This window comes from Pseudophryne corroboree, chromosome 2 (genome assembly GCF_028390025.1).
Source record: "Pseudophryne corroboree isolate aPseCor3 chromosome 2, aPseCor3.hap2, whole genome shotgun sequence".
Lineage (NCBI taxonomy): Eukaryota > Metazoa > Chordata > Amphibia > Anura > Myobatrachidae > Pseudophryne > Pseudophryne corroboree.
The window spans coordinates 905686659-905710354 of NC_086445.1; the positions used below are offsets into that span (position 1 = coordinate 905686659).

The window sequence follows — 23696 nt, forward strand, 5'->3', positions numbered from 1 at the left end:
CAATAGCACCAACAGTGACTCAGAAATTTCTATGTCTGGATCAATCCCTTTAGGGGCTCAAACACGAGCAAAGCTATTGGCAAAAGATGCAAGAGAACCAGGAGGGGGGGCCAAAGCAAAAGGCTCAAACCCCGCCAAGAAACCACCAGCACCACGGAAGAAATAATTATAAATCTATCTTCATATGATTTATCAAAAGCGGAAAGGTCTTTGCTAAGTAAGGGATTATCTTATATCCCGACTACATACTTCGATGATTTTAAGTGGCAACAAGAAAAACATCAGATGTTTAGGAAATTGAAAATTAAAGAATTTTTTAATAGGCAAAAGGTAAGGGAACCAGTGGAACAAAAGAGGCTTATTCCTGAACAGCTGAAAAAGATAATACCTAAATCAACATTTGATCCCAACACCAATAATGCCAGTCTCAAGACCTTCATGCGCATAGTAGATGGAGGAGTTCAGAATGTTACAAAACGTCACAGAGAGATCCACCCGAATTTGACACCAGAGGAGAGAGGAGCAATAGAATCTCTATCTAGGAATAATGAGATAATCATAAGACCAGCGGACAAAGGAGGGGCGATTGTCCTACAGGATGTCCAAGACTACCGGAGTGAAATCTTACGCCAATTATTGGATGATAAGACTTATCAACTGTTACCGGGTGATCCAGTGGACACATTCCATAGAGAATTGGGGGATATCTTAAGGGATGCAGTTCAGAATGAAATCATTGATCAGAAATTAGCAGATGCATTATTACCTAAGTATCCAGTGGCACCACTTCTTTATACTCTCCCTAAGGTGCACAAGGGGGTATTGCCACCACCAGGACGACCAATTGTGTCATCTCGAGGTTCATTGACACAACCAATTTCTACATATTTGGACGCAATATTTCAACCTTTAGTACAACAGCATAAGAACTTTTTGTTGGACACAACAATGTTTCTGAATAAGCTGACCACACTGCGTGAGATCCCGGAAAATTCATGGATGATCTGCGCTGATGTGGTTAGCTTATACACAATAATTCCACATGATTCTTGTCTATATGCAGTGAAAGGTTTTTTGATTGCAAGTAATATCTTTGATATGGCATTTATTGACTTTTGCCTAGCACTCTTAGAGTTCACTCTAAAGAAGAATTATTTCCTGTTCGACAAAAAATATTATATTCAAATGAGTGGCTGCTCGATGGGCTCAGCAGTAGCCCCGGCAATAGCCAATATTTTTATGTTTGGGGTCGAGCAGGAGTTATTCTTTTTGGATTTGGTTGTATCGTCTCACATTGCATTATATACTCGCTTTATTGACGATTTATTTATTGTCTGGACAGGGCCTGTGGATGTTTTTGTGAAGTTAATGGAAGATAATAATTCTAGTGCATGTCCGGTTAAATTTACTTACCGTATGAGTCAGGAAAGAATTGATTTCCTAGATGTTGATATTAAACTAATTGGTAACCAGTTTGTAACATCTGTGCACATAAAATCAACTGACAGAAATACACTATTACAGTATAACAGTTGTCACCCGGGCAAATTAAAGAACTCATTACCATATTCCCAGATGTTACGCATCTGGAGAATTAATTCGAATAGTGAGATTGCCACTGAGCAAATTGAAGTTCTTATTGAAAAATTAGTAGTAAGAGGCTATTCTAGAGAAATGCTCTTACATACTCGAGACAAAGTTTTAAGAATAGATCGGAATTCCTTACTTAAAAAAATCAATACCAATCAACGGAATAATAAGATGCCCATTGTCAATCAATTTAACACACACTCAAGGGAGGTGAACGTGGTAATTAAAGATAGTTGGCATATTATCAAATCTGACCGACAACTGCCGTTTGGAGATACAAATCCTATGCCATGCTATACCCGGGGGAAAAATCTCAGGGATTTATTAGTACATGCTGACATAGGTAAATACGAGGAAAATAAACCTGTTCACTTTCTCTCTAAGAAAGCTTCTGGATGTTTTAAATGCGGCTGCACTACTTGCAGTTACTTGATACCAGGGGACTCATTCTATCACCCCCATACAGGTAAAAAATTTCTGATCCGTCACCATCTTACTTGTAACTCAAGTTATGTTGTATATCAGATTATCTGCCCCTGTGGTCTTTCATATATAGGAAAGACCCAGGGGAGACTTAAAGATCGTATGGCCATGCATAGATCTGCAATAAGAGCAGCTTTAAGTAGCAGCACTAGATCAGATCAACCTGTTGCACGTCACTTTGCAGAACAAAAACATTCAATTGCAAGCATTAAATATAGGATGATTGACTGGGTAAAAAAACCAGTGAGAGGTGGTGATAGAAACCGGTTATTAATTCAGCGTGAGGTCCAATGGATTCACCGGTTGGATGTAGTAGCCCCACGCGGGCTAAATGAGTACCTGAGTTTTAACTGCTTTTGATGATCAGATACTTGTATCAATATGTAGTTGAGATAGTGACTAATGTTATCTTGATTCTATAACTATGTGATTCTGCGTTTACAGATCCGTTGTTTTAATGTTTGTATGTTACTATGGTGATGGGAGTCACTTTAGGATGACGTAATCAGCTGTGTCCGGAAAGGAGGAGGTTCTCCCTCAACCTCCGGCGCGGCGTCTTTCACGGGTGCACGTGTATTTAAGGTATGTAATGGCTTGTTTAATCTTATAAACCTGACGATAGTGCTAGCGAGCACTGAAACGTTGTTAAACTACACTGGTCTCCAGAGTCCGTTTGTCAAGTACCGAGTGCCGCACCGGGGTAACTATATATATATATATATATATATATATATATATATATATATATATATATATATATATAATCTATAGTATGTAATATTCTGCTTGGTGTACCTGAAATGCAGGTGGCTCAATATTTATCACTGTGGCCCTCCGTTAAAATTCATATGATCACTCTATCTCGGTAGGACAGAGGTTGGGGGGGGGGGGGATCAATGGGGTTGATTCAATTTGGAGCGAATTGAATAGCACCAGGAGGGAGCTCCCGAAGCTATTCAGCACAATGCTAAGTCAGAGAATGCTGGAGAATACTCGCTACGGGCAGTGTAAGAAGCCGTTCAGAGACTCCGCCATCCTTTTGGGCCGGGATACAAGTGCTGGCTGTGTAGCCTTACGTGCACCCCTGTGCGTCTCCACAGACCCCCTGCCTCCAATTACCGCTGACTGGTAAGTGATGGACGCCTCCGTGTTCCAATGATGACAAGCCACTCGACTTCCTCTATGTCCAGGTGCTGTATGTGGGGTCCGGCTTCGGAGTAAAGGCTAATGCAGGTGTCCTCTGGAGGCAGGGGGTCTGTGGAGACGCACACGGCTGCACGTAATGCTGCGCGGCTAGCACCTGGATCCCCAGCAGTAGAGGGCGGAGGAGTCTCTGAACGGCTTCTTACACTGCCGTGAGCCAAGGGTGCAACGGAGCACATCCAGCTGCACGGAGCATTACAACACAGGTGACCCAGCTCCTGCAGTGGAGAATGGGGAGAGCAATTGATGGCTTTGTGTATTACCTGGAGTAAGGTACCAAATATTGTGGATGCTTTACAATTACAAATTTCTTTCTGTATATCTGATATCCAGTCTTGAGAATGCAGCCTATTAATTCAGTAGGATATCATGAAGACACTTTACTGCCAATATCCATTGAGCTGGATTAATGTTAGCAATTTGTCAGCCTAGGTACTATAGCACAAACAAAGAGGCCCTTTTACAGCAGGGATGGGGGCATTGCTAGAAATACAGTGAAGTATTCTGGTGGGGCATGTTATGTCACGGCTGTCCTGAAATAATGCTGTTTCTGATTTTCCAGCTTCCAAAAGTACAATGCAGGGATCCATATACATATGGAGCTGGAAGAAGTCTTTCGAGAAACAAAGACCCAAAAGCAGCAAGAAGGTGGACGCCACTGTCCTAGCAGAGCTGAAGTGGTCAGAAACTGATCTACCATACCTCACACTCGCTACCTCCGAAGGTATCCATGAATAATGCTGCCAGTACTGTCACCATTTTTGTCATGACACTAGCCACATGACGACAAAAATGGTTTATTTCAAAGGAAATAAAATATGTATATATTTCTCTTTCATCCATCTGGGGGACGCTGCGCCATTACTTGTGGGTTAGAGGTGTGTGGTTGTGGAGTTTGGCACAGAACTATTAAAACCTGACTCCTCCCCCCTCTAACCCCTCCCATCTCCTTCCTGCCTAGCCAGTACCTCAGTTTTTGTTTTGTGCCTGTGGAGTACAGACACAGATTTTTTTCTCTCTTAAGATTTTAGTTAGGTATTTCCTTATTTTATTATTTAAGTGCCTAGTCCCTGTATACAGGTGACAGGTACTATTAGAGTGGGGTTAGATAAGTTCCCACTCTATAATCTGCCGCTGGAGGTCACCATACTTCGGTCACTGGGGCTGGATTCCTATTTCTAAGAAGTCGGCAGTGAGAAGGTACAGGATAGACACAATCTGACAGTATTGGTCTATCCTTCCTATATCTTTCTATATATTTCATATATAGATATAGATATATTTATTACTTTGTGTGTTCCTCCTCCCCCCCCCCCCCCCCCCCCCCCCCCCACACACACACACACACACACACTGCTCTCTCCCCGGAGGTGAACGGTGGAGCGCAGTACCAAGGATTTATTTATTCCTGCTACTGTTGTTAGCTGAGTAGCCCGGGAGAGTGGTGAGTCACTCCCCGGGAGATATATAGATAGATGCTGCCGAACAGAGCCGCTGTAAGTAGCGGCGCGCGGGAGCCACTGCCAATCAGCCGCTGTACATAGCGGCGCGCGGGAGCCACTGCTTGAACAGAGCCGCTGTAAGTAGCGACACCCGGGAGCCGCTGCCCGAACAGAGCCGCTGTATGTAGCGGTGTGCGGGAACCGCTACCCGAACACGGGAACTGTAGACTTCCGGTTATAGCGCGCCTAAGCTGAGCTACCCGGCGCTTACTTGCTTCAGAGAAGGGACGGATTCCCGCCCTGCACTACCTGGCGCACACTCCCGTCCAGCGTCTACAAAGCTCCGGGCGCCATCTTCTCCAGAGGCAGTACGGGGGACGCGGTGCAACACACAGCACACAGCTTGGACACTTTTTCAGTACTACTCACCCTGTTTATTCAGTGGAGATCACCTAACAGCAAGTATACTTTGGGGGCATTGTGTTATTCTATACTTTAATGAGAGTTAACAGAATTTGTTTCAATATAAATTACACAGTATGCTTCACAGTGCTGACCACTACTCTACTGAGTTTATAATACATTGGTAGTGCATTTGTTTAAAAAAAATAAAAAATAAATTCATTATGAACATAAGGTGGTCAGTGATGGCATAGTGGTTACAGTCTCCACCTGTAATGCGTGCATCCCGTGTTCAAATCCTGGCGAGACCAACATTTTCCAGACAGATCTACAAGGGGAAAGACACCCTCGGGGGTTTTAAATTGCCTGCTTGCAATGTGAGTCAAGGCTCGCTAAGGGTAGAGCGGACACGGGTACCCTCTATGCTTTATGCTCTGGTGCATCTGTGGTGGACCAACGGGGAGGTTCTGCGGACCTGTCTCTGCCTCCGTGGACTCAAAATATGGGCAGATGTCTTGCTAATTTAACTCAATCCCTAAACAAGTTTGTAAATTTGCCGGCAGTTTTTCTACTACAACACGGTCACAACCGTTGCCCGCTATAACTTTATGGGGGAGGAGTTAGAGTCAGTCCCATTGGAGAATGGGGACGTAGACCCAGAGTGGGACGAAGTTTCGGTCTGGAAAAATTATTGTTTTATTAGCTCAGGTGTTAGATTGCTTTTAGACACCATCCGTCAGACTCTTAATAACGGGGATATTTTAAAGGAGCCCTTACTTAAACCGGATTCTCGTTCCAAGTCCCTAAGAAATTAACATTTCTATATCCTTTTACAGAAAACAGCCCAAAGGTAGGCGCTCCCATTTCACTTTTAGCAGGAGCTACGGCTATTCCTTCGGTACAGTCGGTGACATTGAAAGATCCTACAGATAGGACGATTGAAGCAATGCCTAAATCTGTTTTCTTTATCACGATTCTAGCTGGCGCTTGGGTCCTCAGGGCCACGGATGACTGACTAGCACAGGTCATATCTGGAATGCAGTCTGACGATCCATCGGAAGCCATTCAATTAGCAGAACAAATTTCGGAGGCTCTTATTTATGTGGGTGAGGCCTTGATTGATTCTGCTACGCTACACTCCCGTATTTCTGCCTTGACCGTGACAGCAAGACGGTCTCTTTGGCTTCGGGTTTGGAATGCCGATTTTGACTCCAAACAGACCTTGTCGGCGGTACCCTTTGAAGGTGAGTTCTCTTTGGGTCGGAATCAAAGAAGATTATTTCAGCTACTACAGGAGGGCAGGAGCCCTTTCTTCCGGCTGTTCCTCCGAAACCGAATACTACAAGGGTTCGTTCCTTTCATGTACAGGACAGAGGTAGTTCCATTCCTTTCGTGCTGTCTCCACATATCCACGAAAACAGTTTCAGAGGTAGAAGTAAAACCTACCGACAGACCTACTGCATGACGCCGGAGGGAGCAGTGACGGTTGGGACTCTGTTACTACAGTTCAAAGAAGTGTGACTCCTGTCGAAACCAGATAGGTAGTTGACGGAGGTCATATCCAGAGGATATACGTTAGATCTCGAGGAACCAGTCCCGTATCGTGTGTTCTTCACTTCTCTTCCAAACGGTCCCTCCAGCCGTCGAGTTCTTCGTCATGCAACAGCCACTCTTCTACGAAATGAAGTAAATTTTTCTAGTTCCCGCTCAGCAGAGAGGTCGGGGATTTTACTCGTGGACAAACTGGATGGTTAATTTCAACCCAAAAGCTCAAAATGGACTACATCCGCTCGATTATCATCGCCATGGAACCAGGGGGATATTTGGCTTCATTAGACATAAGACGCATATCTGCTTGTTCCTATTTGTACGGGTCATAAATCTCTTAGATTCGCAGTCGGCCTTGACATTTTCAGTTTCAGGCTCTTCCCTTTGACCTAGCCACGGCTCCTCAAAGATCATAGACCATGCGGTGGCAGTTTTGCAGCGTCAGGGAGTCAACATTACTCTGTATTTGGATGATCTGTTGATCAGGGCACCGTCAGAGTTGATTCTTCACCAGAACTTGCGTCTCACAATAGAGACTCTACAGTCATTTGGATCAATAATAGATTGTCCAAAGTCGTCTTGGCTTCCTTCCCAGAAGATAATGTTTCTGGAACTCTTATTCGAAACCAACAACAGAAAGTGTTTCTTCCTCATTCAGGACATACAGTCCAGAATTTGAACACTGCTGCATTTACAGGATGGTGGCAACCTTCGAGGCAGTTCCATATGCCAGGTTTCATGCTCGACTCCTTCAGGCTCAGATTCTCAACTGTTGGACTCGGACAGGGCCTCATCTCAACTTACAGCTGTTCCGCTTGTCTGTACAGACTCTTCAGTCACTTCGCTGGTGGCTTCACAGCTCCAATTTGACCAGAGCTCGAGGCCAGTCAAAGAGTCAAAGTTGCAGATCAACATCTTGGAGTTGAGGACGATCCGGTAGGCACTACTCCGGATTCAAACCAGAGTACAGAGTCATCCAGTGCGGATTCGGTCCGACACCGCCAGGGAGGTTGCTTACATAAACAAACAAGGAGACACTCAAAGCTGATCCGCCTTGACACGTTCAGATTCTCATATGGTCAGAACATTGGGTTCCGGCCAGATCCGCGATTCACATGCTAGGAATCGAGACCTGGAAAGCGGATTTCTTAAGCCGTCACACGGTGCATCCGGGAGAGTGGGAACTTCACCGGGTGGTGTTTCTGACTCTAGTAGCTGGTCGGGGATACCCGATGTAGATCTGATGGCGTCTCGTCTCAACAATAAACTTCCTCTCTACGGGTCACGTACTCGGGACCCTCAAGCAATTCTAATCGATGCACTGACGGCGCTGTGGCACTTTCAACTGGGATATGTGCCAACATTCCCACTGACTCCAAGTCTGCTTCAACGCATTCGGAGAGAAGGTCTTCCAATCATTCTGGTCGCCCCAGATTGGGCAGGATGACAGTGGTACGCTCTTCTGCGCACTATGGTCATCAAGGAACCATTCCGACTCCCTCTGCATCCACATCTTATGATTCAAGGACCATCTCACTACCCAGGTTGGATCGGCTGGTTTTCATTAAATAAAAAAAAAAATAAAAAAGTTTTATTCTCGTCCTGTTGTGTAAATTATGATTCAGACTAGCAAGCCGGTGGCTTCTGAAATTTACCACAGAGTGTGGCGTATTTACATTGCTTGGTGTAAAAAGCGTGGTTTAACACCGGATTTGTTTAGAGTTCCTCGTCTGTTATTCTTCCTTCAGGAGGGTCTCAATAAGGGTCTGAGACTTTCTTCACAAATGGGTCAGGTTTCTGCCTTGTCGGTTCTTTTTTTCAAAATAGACTGGCTATCATTCCAGTGGTTCTGACGTTACTTCAGGGATTACTGCGGATTTAGCCACCTTTTGTTCCTCCGGTTCTTCCCTGGGACTTTACCGTAGTCCTTACGGCTCTTCAAAAATCTCCATTGAGCCTTTGGAATCTGTAGAATTGCGGTGTCTAACGTTCCTCTATTGTCTTCCTATTGTAAATTGCCTCCGCAAGATGAGTATCTGTATTGGCAGCTATTTTCTTGCAGTCCACCCTTGTTGGTGTTTCATGATAATCGGGTGGTTCTACGAACAAAACATTCCTTCCGAAGGTTGTGTCAGCATTTCATCTAAATCAGGACATTGTCCTTCCAGCGTTACTCTTTCTCCTTCCACGGAGGATTCCCAGTTGACTTTTAGATGTGCTTAGGGCCTTATGGTTTTCTTTATCTCGTGCGGATTCTATCCGTCGTACGGATGCTTTGTTGGTTTTTAACTGATGCGTCCAAACGAGATTGGCCGGCTACCAAGTACACAGTGGCTCGTTGGGTAACTACGACCAGCATATCAGTCTTCTGCTATTTCAGTTCCTGAATCAATCCGAGCTCTTTCGCCTCGAGCTGTTGGAGCTTCTTGGGCTGTTCGCGGGGGTGCACCTATTGAGCAGCTGTGTCGGGCGGCGACATGGTCGTCTGTGCATTCGTTTAATAAATTTTACCGTTTTCATACTTTCGGTTTGTAGACTGCCTTTGTTGGGCGTCACATTTTGCGGACGGCTATGCCGTCTCCGTCTCCCTCCTCTTATTTGCTTGCTTTGGGAAATCCCACAAGTAATGGCGCAGCGTCCCCCAGATGGATGAAAGAGAAATAGGGATTTTTGTTTACTTACCGTAAAATCTCTTTCTCTGATTCCATCTGGGGGACGCTGCGATCCCTCCCAGATGTTTGTCTGGTTTAACCAGTTAATTTTTTTTGGTCTATCTCCTTTTGCTTGGCTAAACGTTAACTGAGGTACTGGCTAGGCAGGAAGGAGATGGGAGGGGTTAGAGGGGGGAGGAGTCAGGTTTTAATAGTTCTGTACCAAACTCCACAACCACACACCTCTAACCCACAAGTAATGGCGCAGCGTCCCCCAGATGGAATCAGAGAGAGAGATTTTACGGTAAGTAAACAAAAATCCCTATTTTACACAGGAGCCAGTGTAGCTGTGGCCCATTGACTATTGCTGTATTGAGATAGAGATATTCCCGATGACCTCTGATTATGTGGCATATTTTATTTGTATTCATCTACAGAAGGATCTTGTGTGTTCTGTGGGGATGAGGCTGGAAAAGTGTGGATTTATGATCTTGAATCCTGCAAAGCAAAGTTACAGAAGGGAGTGCCATGCGGTGATCTGCAAGAGCCTACCAAGGTACGGGAATTGGCTGGATGGGTGTACATGTGTGGGGTGGAAGGACATAAGTTAAAGATCACCTTCAGTGAAAGGGAGAATAAAAATTAACGGAGAAAATGATAAAATATTATCAGAGAGGTTCAGTGTGAATATGTACTATAATAAAATTGATACTATAAATAGGTGTAGTACTGTAGTAAACCTAGAACTGTTTTATGTTCTCGTAGATATAACTGTTTCTTATTATCTTCAAACAGGTTGTTACCTGGCCATCCCCATTATCAAGAAGAGTTGAAGTGACGGAACCTGTGATAAACACTGTGCTTGTGGACCCCGCTTTGGAACATTTAGTTGCTTTAACTGACAAAAATATTGTTGCTATATGGAAAATACTATGACTGTAAAAAACATTTCCTTGAGCTGTGCATAGGATATCCCTGTCGGAAAGTTAGGCTGTTCATTTTCTTTTAATGTTCTTCTTTAAAACTATATTTAAAAGTATGTGTAATATTTGAAATTACGTTAATTTTAAACATGAGTGATATGGCGGAAGATAAGTGGGGCTTGTCCTCCGCATGTACCCTAAAATTGCAGGAACTTCAGGCATCTGGCAATGTAGATCAATGACCACTACACTTCTGTACATAAGGAAAACTATATGGGGAGAGGGACTTTATATCCCTCTATTTCTCCAACCATGGCATCTAGAAATGCCGGGTGATTAGTGTGATTAACAGGCTGTAACCCCCACACTGCAGATAAAATAATGGAGTCCAGTGATGGGGAAAGATCTTCCCCATTCTGGCTTCCCAAAAATCACAGGCTCCCACATTCAGAGGTGGCATCCCTACGGTCACCATACAATATTAACAATAATGCTCTGCACTATTGAAAACATAAGTTTTGTGCAGGAAGGAAAATGTGTCCCATATCACTCCAGTAATTGTAACTATACACGTGGGGGCACCCATATAGAAGAGAGGCAAGTCCCCTCTTCGTAGCTTTTGTCCGGCGATCACCAGACAAAAATCACCCAATGCTACAGAGAAATGTTGTTTGCTAGATGGAGGGAGGGCACATGTACCCTATAAATCCCTGATAACTGCTGGCTTTGGGGTTAATTAGATAGCCCCGAAGGATCAATTAGCCCGCAGTAATCTATTGCGGCTAATTCTATTCCCCCAAGGGGTATATTCAATTAGCGTCGGATCCATTCCGACATGCATTTGTCGGAATGGATCCGACAACCCCTATTCAAATCTTATCTCAATTCGACTTTTTCAAGTCGAATTGAGATGAGGGACCCAGAGGAGGGGGGGGGGGGAGCCGCGGGGACAGCCGGCGGGCCGACGGAGGAGATCAGCGCTACAGTAGCGCTGCAGGAGGATGTCACACAGTCGCCCGACCTCACGGCAGTTTCCACCCGCGTGACCTCACTTGCTGGAGCAGGGTGGAAGCTGTGAGCGGCGTGGCTGTGTGACATCCTGCTGCAGCGCTACTGTAGCCTGTAGCGCTGATCTCCTCTATATGCCCGCGGCTGTCCCCCGACTCCCTGCGGCTCTCCCCCCCCCCCGAACGCCCCGTTTTCGACACAAGCACGTGGATGGGCAGCTATTCCACCGATCCACGTGCTTTTCGACAAGTCGAATTCATCGACTTGTCGAAAAAAATTGGGATATATTGAATAGGTCAAATCACGATTCGACCTTAAAAAGTCGAAAACTGCCGTCTTTTTGACAGACGGCAGCTTTCGGCTTTAATTGAATATACCCCAAAGTCTTCTAAAACAAAAATAAAATTAAACAAAGGTAGAATTTTGTTTGGGTAATACATGAAAAGAAAATCAGTAATATTTATTGATGTCAGAATGTTATGAGCACAAATGCTGGAAAAATGCCTCCGCAGAGGAGATGGTAAAATCCCTAGCAGGGAAGTGGTTAATTTTAAAATACAGATTTACCTGAAATTCGCATATGTTTCAACTTCTTTTATTGCAAGAAACAAGCAAAACACAAGTATTTTCTTTAAATTCTGGTTTTATGCTCTACATTAACTGTAGAGAAACATGTATATAACAACTTTGGTTTTGCTCAGTGAGCAGAAAGATATATTCAGAATATAACTGTATATATTTCATTCAAAACCATAGCAAAAATAAAAGGTGCACATTTTTACTGATGATCAAACTCTTTCATGTTTTGGTTGGTATGTATTTATTTTTACATACATCTTTGTAGTGTCAGTTGACCATAAGAAATGTTGTCCCATCTGTGATGTGTCGGTTATCTTGTCACGTTCTATCACAGTCCTGGTCAGCTGACCGGACAGACTTGGATTCCAGGCCACCTGCTGCATTTTGATTCCTACAACACATGTTTATTTTCTTTAGCCATGGTACTATTATGACGTTAAGCCTATTTCAGATCCGAAGAATCTGCTTCCTGATGCGCAAAGGATCGATGTTCGACACTTTGGCCCTGCACAGGACCCGTTCTGCGCGTGCGCAAATGGGTCCTGCGACACAGGACGCAGTACATCAATCAGACTGTCACTGATTGAAAGTCTGATGCCGTTTGGAAGTGGGGAGGGGGCGGTGATGGCCTCAGTTTGTGAAAATGGAGGGGGTGGTGATGGCCTCAGTTTGTGAAAATGGAGACATATTGCCATTTAGGGAGACGGAACCGGCCTGGATCTCCATATGAGGATAGAGATTTCCTGGTCTCTTCCTCGATGCTGCATTCTAGGTCACTACTGCAGCAGGAGACGTATACTTGTAATAGACATCTCCTGCTGCATTTACATACAGAGCTATCACTGCTGCACATTATAAATGATTCACATTACATAGAAAACATAAGGACTGTCTGTACATTACATGCATCACTTTTTCTGTATTTTACTAGTGCACATTGGTCAAAGGATGATAGCTGATCTCAGCACCTCAGAAAGTGAAGGAAGCTTTGCGCATACAGCGCCACACTAAATGTATTCATAAAAATCATCTCCCGCAAAATAAAATCACATTTGCCTCCCATTTGCAGATGCCTGCGCCTTATTGTTGCAGCAACATTTACGGGACACGGTCATTCAGTGGCCTTGCGATGGCATGTAACCATTGTCTGTTGGTTGAGGCTAAATTCTACCAGGCAAAAGGACCTCTGACGTCACCATCAAGTGATCCGTGACAGGAGAAGGAGGAGCGAGGTCGGAAAATAAGGCACACGAAATGTTAACTGGCGGGCTTGCTACGCTTCGGGCTTCCCCCGCTACCAGATTACTAAAGGGAATAGATGTTGATAGTGAAAGTGCAGCACACCAACCTTGCTCCTCCCCGTGACGTCAGGGGTCCTTTAGGGGTGTATTTACTAAGCCTTGGATGGAGATAAAATCGCTGGAGATAAAGTACCAGCCAATCGGCTCCTAACTGTCATTTTTCAAACACAGCCTGTGGCATAGCAGTTAGACACTGATTGGCTGGTACTTTATCTCCAGCGACTTTATCTCCATCCTAGGCTTAGTAAATAGACCCCTAAGTCTGTTAACCATTTGATAATATGCTAGTGCACATGTGCAATGGACATCTGTAGCATGTGCATGTGCAAAGAAGTTCTTATGGACACGGGCTGATTCAGATCTGATCACTGCTGTGCGTTTTCACACAGCGGGCGATCAGGTTATAACTGCGCATGTACCGCAATGCACATCGGACAACAACAACTGGAATCGCCGGCCAGCGACGAGATGGTGCGAAAAATCTGAACGCACAGTCGTTCGAAAGGGGATTGACAGGAAGAGGCCATTTGTGAGTGGCAACTGGCCGTTTACAGGGAATGCCCGGAAAAACGCAGGTGTGTCCAAGCGTTTTGAGGCAGGGAGTCTGACGTCAGCTCCAGCCCTGCTCAGCCTCTTTACATCGCATTGTAGGATGCTGGGTACACTCCTAAAGATAGATCTGCAGATCAATTGATCTGCAGATATATCTAAAGCCAGATCGGGCAGTGTGCGGTGCATACACACTCCCCGATCCGTCGGGGACTGACGTCACGACCTGGGCAGGCATTTACACACGCCCGCCCAGTTCAGCTGTCAGTCACCGCTGGCTCCTGCAGCAAGTGTACGGGCGGTCGGCTGACCACCCGTACACACACACAGACGTGCCAATATATCTTAACGATATATTGGCCGTCAGCTGTGCAGCAGGTCCGACGCAATAGGTCTGTGAACGATGGAGTTCAGTGACCTATTGCTTATACACACTGACTGACGGACCCGCGAAATATCGGCCATTCAATAGAACGGCTGATATATTGGCCAGTGTGTGCCCGGCTTTAGTCCTGGGCTGCGCAGAGTCTGCACATGGTGGATTTTAGCAGCTCTGCGTACACATGGGATCACACACTTGCACAGCGAATTTACACTCCCCCTGGAGGTGGCGACTATCCGAATGCAGGACAGCAAACTTTGCAGCCCAGTGATCAGCTCTGAATCAGCTCCACCGTTTCTCCTTCATGGTTTACACTGCAGGAGTGACATCAGCCAATGGAAAGCACCACACAATGGTAGCAACCATTTCAATCCGACATTGAAATGCAAAAGAATCTTAATCGGATCTGAAACACTGATGGGTGCACCAAACACCCTGTGCCCATTATAGATACGGCAATGGATGACAACCATAGGAGTCCAGGTAGGCCCACTTAGCACCCTTTTAATATACCTACCTGGTGGCTACTGCTGAAATCACTGGGGAAATAGCAGTAATGTAATTTTCCCAGATGTGTGAATGCGCAGCTCTACTCCTCTGTTACTATAATGCTAGTTAGCCCTGGTGTGCTGGGTTTTGTAGTTCTACAGTAGGTGTATAATAGAGCATCACTCCACTGTAACTATAATGCCAGTTTCTCTAACGTCCTAAGTGGATGCTGGGGACTCCGTAAGGACCATGGGGATTAGCGGCTCCGCAGGAGACTGGGCACAACTATAAAGAAAGCTTTTAGACTACTGGTGTGCACTGGCTCCTCCCACTAAGACCCTCCTCCAGACCTCAGTTAGATTCTTGTGCCTGGCTGAGCTGGATGCACGCTAGGGGCTCTCCTGAGCACCTAGAAAGAAAGTATATTTAGGTTTTTTATTTTCAGTGAGATCTGCTGGCAACAGACTCACTGCAGCGAGGGACTAAGGGGAGAAGAAGCGAACCTACCTAACAGGTGGTAGTTTGGGCTTCTAGGCTACTGGACACCATTAGCTCCAGAGGGATCGACCGCAGGACCCGACCTTGGTGTTCGTTCCCGGAGCCGCGCCGCCGTCCCCCTTACAGAGCCAGAAGCACGAAGAAGGTCCGGAAAATCGGCGGCAGAAGACTTCGGTCTTCACCAAGGTAGCGCACAGCACTGCAGCTGTGCGCCATTGCTCCTCATGTACACCTCACACTTCGGTCACTGATGGGTGCAGGGCGCTGGGGGGTGGGCGCCCTGAGGGCAATAAATAACACCTTGGCTGGCAAAATATACATCATATATAGTCCCAGAGGCTATATAGATGTAAAATTACCCCTGCCAGTATCACAGAAAAAGCGTGAGAAAGTCCGCCGAAAAGGGGGCGGGGCTTCTCCCTCAGCACACTGGCGCCATTTTTCCCTCACAGTTCCGCTGGAAGGAAGCTCCCTGGCTCTCCCCTGCAGTCTGAGAATACTACAGAAGGGTAAAAAAGAGAGGGGGGGGGCACTAAATTTAGGCGCAGTATAGATATATATATATGTAATATATATAAAAAAGCAGCTATAGGGAAAACACTCATTGATAGTGGGATCCCAGTGTTATATAGCGCTCTGGTGTGTGCTGGCATACTCTCTCTCTGTCTCCCCAAAGGGCTTTGTGGGGTCCTGTCCTCTGTCAGAGCATTCCCTGTGTGTTTGCGGTGTGTCGGTACGGCTGTGTCGACATGTTTGATGAGGAGGCTTATGTGGAGGCGGAGCAGATGCCTGTAAATGTGATGTCACCCCCTGCGGGGTCGACACCTGAGTGGATGGTGCTGTGGAAGGAATTACATGACTCCTTACATAAAAGGTTTGACGACATACCTAATGTGGGACAGCCGGCTTCTCAGCCTGTGCCTGCCCAGGCGTCTCAAAAACCATCAGGGGCTCTAAAACGCCCGCTACCTCAGATGGTTGACACAGATGTCGACACGGATACTGACTCCAGTGTCGACGACAAAGAGACTAATGTAACTTCCAGTAGGGCCACACGTTACATGATTGAGGCAATGAAAAATGTGTTGCACATTTCTGATGTTACCCCCGGTACCACAAAAAAGGGTATAATGTTTGGAGAGAAAAAACTACCAGTAGCTTTTCCTCCATCTGAAGAGTTAAATGAAGTGTGTGAAGAAGCGTGGGCTTCCCCTGATAAAAAGATGGTAATTTCTAAGAGGTTACTAATGGCGTACCCTTTCCCGCCAGAGGATACGTCACGCTGGGAAACATCCCCTAGGGTGGATAAAGCGCTCACACGCTTGTCAAAGAAGGTGGCACTACCGTCTCCGGATACGGCCGCCCTGAAGGAATCTGCTGATAGAAAGCAGGAGGCTATCCTGAAATCTATATATACACACACAGGTGTGATACTGAGACCGGCTATAGCTTCAGCCTGGATGTGCAGCGCTGCTGCTGCGTGGTCAGATTCCCTGTCAGAAAATATAGATACCCTAGACAGGGACACTATTTTGCTAAACGTAGAGCATATAAAAGACGCACTTTTATACATGAGGGATGCACAGAGGGATATTTGCCGGCTGGCATCCAAAATTAGTGCAATGTCCATTTCTGCCAGGAGAGGGTTATGGACTCGGCAGTGGACAGGTGATGCAGATTCCAAACGACACATGGAAGTTCTGCCTTATAAGGGTGAGGAATTGTTCGGGGATGGTCTCTCGGACCTCGTTTCCACAGCAACAGCTGGGAAGTCTACATTTTTACCCCATGTTCCCTCACAACCAAAGAAAGCACCGTATTATCAGGTACAGTCCTTTCGGCCCAATAGGGGCAAGCGGGTTAAAGGCGCGTCCTTTCTGCCCAGAGGCAGAGGTAGAGGGAAAAAGCTGCAGCATACAGCCAGTTCCCAGGAGCAAAAGTCCTCCCCCGCTTCCTCTAAGTCCACAGCATGACGCTGGGGCTCCACAGGCGGAGCCAGGTACGGTGGGGGCCCGTCTCAAAAATTTCAGCAATCAGTGGGCTCGCTCACGGGTGGATCCCTGGATCCTTCAAATAGTATCTCAGGGGTACAAACTGGAATTCGAGACGTCTCCCCCCCGCCGTTTCCTCAAATCTGCCTTGCCAACCACTCCCTTAGGCAGGGAGGCAGTGTTACAGGCAATTCAAAAGCTGTATTCACAACAAGTGATAGTAAAGGTGCCCCTACTTCAACAAGGAAGGGGTTACTATTCCACAATGTTTGTGGTACCGAAACCGGACGGTTCGGTGAGACCCATTTTAAATTTGAAATCCTTGAACACATATATAAAAAAAATCAAGTTCAAGATGGAATCGCTCAGGGCGGTTATTGCAAGCCTGGACGAGGGAGATTACATGGTATCGCTGGACATCAAGGATGCTTACCTACATGTCCCCATTTACCATCCTCACCAGGAGTACCTCAGGTTTGTGGTACAAGATTGTCATTACCAATTCCAGACGTTGCCGTTCGGTCTCTCCACGGCTCCGAGGGTCTTTACCAAGGTAATGGCGGAAATGATGATACTCCTTCGAAGGAAGGGAGTTTTAATTATCCCATACTTGGACGATCTCCTGATAAAGGCGAGGTCCAGAGAGCAGTTGTTGGTAGGGGTAGCACTATCTCGGGAAGTGCTACAACAGCACGGCTGGATTCTAAACATTCCAAAGTCACAGCTGGTCCCTACGACACGCCTGCTGTTCCTAGGGATGGTTCTGGACACAGAACAGAGAAAACTGTTTCTCCCGGAGGAGAAGGCCAAGGAGCTGTCATCTCTAGTCAGAGGCCTCCTAAAACCAAAACAGGTGTCGGTGCATCACTGCACGCGGATCCTGGGAAAAATGGTAGCTTCCTACGAAGCGATTCCATTCGGCAGGTTTCATGCAAGAACCTTTCAGTGGGACCTGTTGGACAAGTGGTCCGGATCGCATCTTCAGATGCATAGTCTGATAACCCTGTCTCCAAGGACAAGGGTGTCTCTGCTGTGGTGGCTGCAGAGTGCTCATCTTCAAGAGGGCCGCAGATTCGGCATACAGGACTGGGTCCTGGTGACCACGGATGCCAGCCTTCGAGGCTGGGGAGCAGTCACACAGGGAAGAAACTTCCAAGGACTATGGTCAAGTCAGGAGACTTCCCTGCAGATAAATATTCTGGAACTAAGGGCCATTTACAATGCCCTAAGTCAGGCAAAACCCCTGCTTCAAAACCAGCCGGTACTGATACAGTCAGACAACATCACGGCGGTCGCCCATGTAAATCGACAGGGCGGCACGAGAAGCAGGACGGCGATGGCAGAAGCCACAAGGATTCTCCGATGGGCGGAAAATCACGTGTTAGCACTGTCAGCAGTGTTCATTCCGGGAGTGGACAACTGGGAAGCAGACTTCCTCAGCAGGCACGACCTCCACCCGGGAGAGTGGGGACTTCATCCAGAAGTCTTTCAAATGATTGTAAACCAGTGGGAAAAACCACAGGTGGACATTGACAATACTAAATTCTTTTGTCGTATAAATAACCCTTAATGAAGTCTAAGAACACTGTACGCTGTTCACTTAAGAAGTACCGGAAGGGTACGCTAGTTGCGTAACGATCGCTCAGCCGTAGGCGAGACGCTCAAGCGTCACGTTCGCTCACGGCCCAGTGATCACAGGACAGCACGTTGTTGGCTATGACTAGAGAAATGATTCGCTATGGCGTAGCGGACGCTCGAGACCACGAGGAGATCACCAGCGGCGCAGACGCTCACAACGCTATACCTTTATGTCTAAACCTTTTACCAAGGAAATACACAGAATACCTTAATGTGAATACAGGGTGTAAGTGCAACCTTGTGTACCCTGACTAACTACAAAGCTGCTTGAGCGTCACCGACGCTCAAGTGAACACAACACTATAGGAAATACACAGATACTGGTTTAGGGTCCAAAGCCTATTAATTGTATTATAACTAATATACTTGTAAAAAGGAATCACAGTACAAATGATACACTACAATATAACAGAGACTTCCTAACCAAATAACTACACTATAAAATACAATACAATACAATTAGAGATACTTTAAGGAAAAATATGGGAGAAAGAGTAGAGAGAGCGAGAGAGAGAGAGAGATGAGATGAGAGAGATGGCTCAGAGTAAGACAATATGATCACGGAGAAAAACTTACGCATAAGGGGAAACGATCGCATGCGCCTGGACATCCAGCACCCGATTTTCAGCAATGAGAACCGTTGAAGAGTGAGTGCTGGATGTGGTCGGCCTGCCTATTTATGTCCCACACACAATGCAATCTAATGGTCCCTACAATCTTGTCGTCCATTGGACACAGGAATTCGGCTTCGCATCATAACAAAAGGTCATTGGGTAATTCATACAGGTGGGCTGTGACGATTTCAAACAGCTCAGGTGGGTGGGAAACTGGGTTTCCCGCCGCATACCTGAGTAAGAGTAAATAATAGTAATGGACATAAACTTCTTATGTCCATAACTATTCGCACGAGCGATTAATACGCTCCAAACCAACACCGGAATATTGCTATTTAAATACTCTTCCGATGGGTACCAAACACTTCTGTATGACTCCTGTTAGACCCTTCCTACAATACAAAGAGGGATCCCTCCGTTTAGGGACATTCTATATTAACCAAACTTTCAGAATCTATCAAAGGGACCATGATCTATAAACTACGTTAATTATGAAAATGTGTAACGAATGAGTCGCACGCTACGACTACATAAACTCTACCGTAAATACGCATACCGTGCGCCCGCGGGTGCACGCTATTGCGGGTATGCGCCTTCACGGGAGAGCGTACGCATGCGCAGCGCGGACCAGTGTGCGGTGCAAATATGGCAACGTGTATAGAGACATTTTTCTGACTTTGACAGTCCACCCTTTGGCAGTCAATAATAACTGCCACCTTCTAAAACATTTCAAAAGGAGAAAAATGTAAGTCAGGGGTTAATTGATTTCCATGGTGGGGTAAGGAAGAAGAGTGGAGTAGGTGTGAAGAGGGTATGACCTAGTGAGAAAGCAGAAGCATGTGTGTATGAGTCCATGTTTGGAGGGTCATGTATCATCGTGCCGTACGTGTGGTAAATCAAGCTTCGAGGTATTGCGAAGTATACATTTGAATTCCTTCTTATCCTGTGGTACAGGTCTGTGGATGGGCTGTCAAACTTTACCGAGCTCTTTTCGGATTTTTTTTTTTTTTTTTTAACAAAATGGGGAGCACATTTTAGTTGATGATACATGAATGGGGGAATATGTGATTGCTGATATCTGTGCCTGTATTCCCTATACTATGTGTGTTATTACCTGAGGGTTGTAGGGATGAAGATGAAGAACACTTATGGAAAATGCAATGATATTCTATGTCAGGTAAATGTACATCTGTCGTCGAAGTTTTGTTCGGTATCAGTTGAAAGTCGTCTTCTTTGCGCTGTTTTGCTCCTTAGGCATGAGCAACAAGCTTTGTCAGTGCCATCAGATTTACAAAAAATGTTGGGCTAGCGTGAGTTTAAAAATACTAGGGAAACTGGGGATCCATGGCAAAGTTCATCAAGTGTCCATTTCTCAAGTGGTCAAAACTCTTTCTTTGGTCCATCCGTTGTCAGTATAGCGTCTCGTCAACTTCCTCGTCCAAGGGGGTCTTGTTATCTTGGAGAAAAACAGGTGAAAGAAACGGACCGTATAATCACATTTTCATCACATCCTGGTTTCTATCATTGGGTCATAAATCAAATCCAGGTTAATTACAGTTTCCTCACTCCTCAAACTCATCACTCTTGTACTTTGTTTGCACCTCATTAAAGCCTGCCCGCATCTAAATATCAATCCAATAGATATAACAACACCTAAAATACATAGGAGAAACTTTCCAACATCCATTATGACTCCTTGAGCCCAGTCTCCCAAACCGGAGAACCAATTTCGCGGGTTCAACCATGACACCCAACCAGTCAGCTCATTACCTACAGCAGCAAGAGTGAGATTGTGTTTTCGGCGAAATTCCCACTTCAATTGGAGAATATCGTCCATCTTTTGGTCTATGACCTCTACCGGATCCTCGGTGCTATTTGTGATATACGTGCAACACTTCACGCCGTACTGTGTTGCCAATGTAACACAATATCCGCCTGTCACTGCTGTGAGGTAATTAAGAACCATTCTATGCTGTACCAGTTCTGTTTTATAAGCTTGGAGTTCTCTTCCAGTGTATCTAAACGTGTCATCATACATTTCAGTGATATTATCTAACAAATTGGCGAGTGCGGAAATGTATCTATAATTCATCACTCCTCGAGCGGTGCGAGTGAAATCTAACGCTACCAGAACCTGAATCCCGGTGGATTCATGGATAAGGTCAGAGGCCGGATGCTCTAACCTTTCTGACAGTTGTCTTTTAACTCGGTGCTCGTAATGGGTGTGAGTATAAGGAGCTTGGGCACCACGGTGTATGTCCTTTATTTTGTCATGTGTTACAGTCATCACTTCAGGCAATACTTTTCCAATATAACACAATCCTTCAGAGTTTGGGGCAAGCCACTTGTACGCCTTTCTCCCGCATATGAAATATGCATCATCGGGGAGGACATATGGGACGGAGAAGGACATTACCATGTTACACACCTTCCAGGTGAACTCTCCTGACCCTAATTCTTCCATCTGCTTAATGCACGTATCAGTTTGTACGATATGTGCACAGTATCCTGGTGATACCTCTCCAACTCTAGTAATCCTATTTCCTAAGGTATATCGATACCGGAAAGATTTTCCTCTACTGGCTATGTGGCGTACAAGCTCTGTATCTGTAGGCATTCTATCTGCTCTATGCGAAAAGGTCATGGTAAGGTTGCTCCATGACACTTCCCAATTTCCCGGCTTACGGGGATTGGAGATATTAAAACATAAGAGGGACCTATCCACATGGTATTGGTGGAGCTTCAAACTAGGAGGGCTGGAGATGTTAAACCTCCGGTCCACCGGTCTCCCACCACTTAGCTCAAGTACCTCCCCTAACGTTAAAGGAAATGGTACTAGCCCTGATTTGCTATGACCCTGAGGTACTTGAGAGCATACCCAACAATCTGTTTGGTTTAATACGTTACCCACTAAGGAGTGATAGTCACTCAATGGATGCCGGTCCATATGGATATTAAAACTGGATTGGCATTCCTTTATGCACCCATCCTCAATGACATTGTTACAAAGCCTACAGATACAGTTTTCTTCAGCTAACAATCCTTCAAAGAAAATGTTTACAGATAACATGGTTGTTAGATCGTGCCCGGTACTCGCCTTTGCTCGGTGATTGGGTTGCTATTGGAAATTTACACCTCCGTCTCAGCCATCAGGACCTTTCTGGATCCTTTCTCGACCTCACTGGTACTCTCACCGAAACAGACTGTTCTGGTCAACATCATGGTCAACAGGAAAATCCATATCACAGTCTCTTGGGGCAAGTCCATCTTACAGGAGGAGAAAAGAAGAAATTTGTAAAGGGGGTATAAGAAAACAGTTTGAGGGGGAGGGAACTTGTTACGATAACAAGTTCTCTCGTCTTGTTGTTCTTCTTGTTCTGCTGTCCTCTCAAAGGTGCTGTCTCTCAGTCTTCCAAACGAACATTCTGGTGATGCAATATTCCTTCCTAACCGGCGATCTTTCTGTAAGGAGCAAAAATCTGGCATTACCATTGGTCCAACTGATGGGTGACATAGCATCTTTAAACCATGGAAACATGAGTGGGAAGAGAGAGACAACAACAAAAAAAAAACAAAAGAGATAGAGAACAATTCATGTGCATATATACATTACATAACTCGACAATAACCATCAATAAGAAAAGAGAAACAAAGCATTTTTAAACATTGTCAACCTTAAGAAAACATTGTTAGCATTAGAAAAACATTGTCAGACTTATTAGGCTGTCATATCTATGTGTCTAATGGTCTCCTTGAGCAGTCCCTCCCCACCAGCACCTGCATTACTCCACTGTCTGTATCTGGCCAGAAATACATTGTGGCGGAGGTCATGCTGGGGTTTGGTAGACTTCTGCAAGGACCAAGTGGATATGCAATGTGTGAATTCTTACCACTACTCGTCAGAGATGGGGATAGAGAGAGAGAGAAAAAAAACATTTTTCACAAATACATTTACAACTTTTCACCTGGTCATTCCTGTGTCTTTCAGTGAATGACCTCCCAATTTATTAACCGTTACCTCAGGCTTACCATCAGTCCTAATGATCACCTTTCCTGACTATATATTATGGGTGTGGCCCAAAATTCTTCCTGTCGGATCTCTGATTATAATTTGGTGTGTCCTTACTTTGCTCATTTCTTGGTCTAGGGGGTCTAACTTTATGTGGGCTGTTACAGTTGCTAGCATAATGCCCTTCTCTTCTACAATGGTAACAGATCCTTGGCTTTCTCCAAGTGTCAGTGAACTGGGGTCTTGGCTGATTTGATGCCTCCTCAAACGCTTGGATGCTCATCACCATCAACCGCTTTCCCTGTACCTACCTGATTCCTTGGATACCATGATAATGTCGTTGTCTAGGGAGTTGATATACCTTCTGTGAATCTTTGATCATACAGTTAGATCTTT

General features: G+C 45.5%; 1 protein-coding gene across 3 annotated transcripts in view; it reads left to right on the forward strand.

Annotated features, from left to right (window-relative positions):
* LRWD1 (leucine rich repeats and WD repeat domain containing 1) overlaps positions 1-12043 on the forward strand; it is a 94824-nt gene extending 82781 nt beyond the window's left edge. For all 3 annotated transcript variants that reach the window (XM_063956066.1, XM_063956067.1, XM_063956068.1), the window contains exons 14-16: positions 3839-4000; positions 9757-9875; positions 10115-12043. In XM_063956066.1, coding sequence (XP_063812136.1) covers positions 3839-4000; positions 9757-9875; positions 10115-10255 — 422 coding nt within the window. In that variant the 3' untranslated portion in view covers positions 10256-12043. The remainder of the gene's footprint in view (positions 1-3838; positions 4001-9756; positions 9876-10114) is intronic.
* Positions 12044-23696: the final 11653 nt, after the last annotated feature.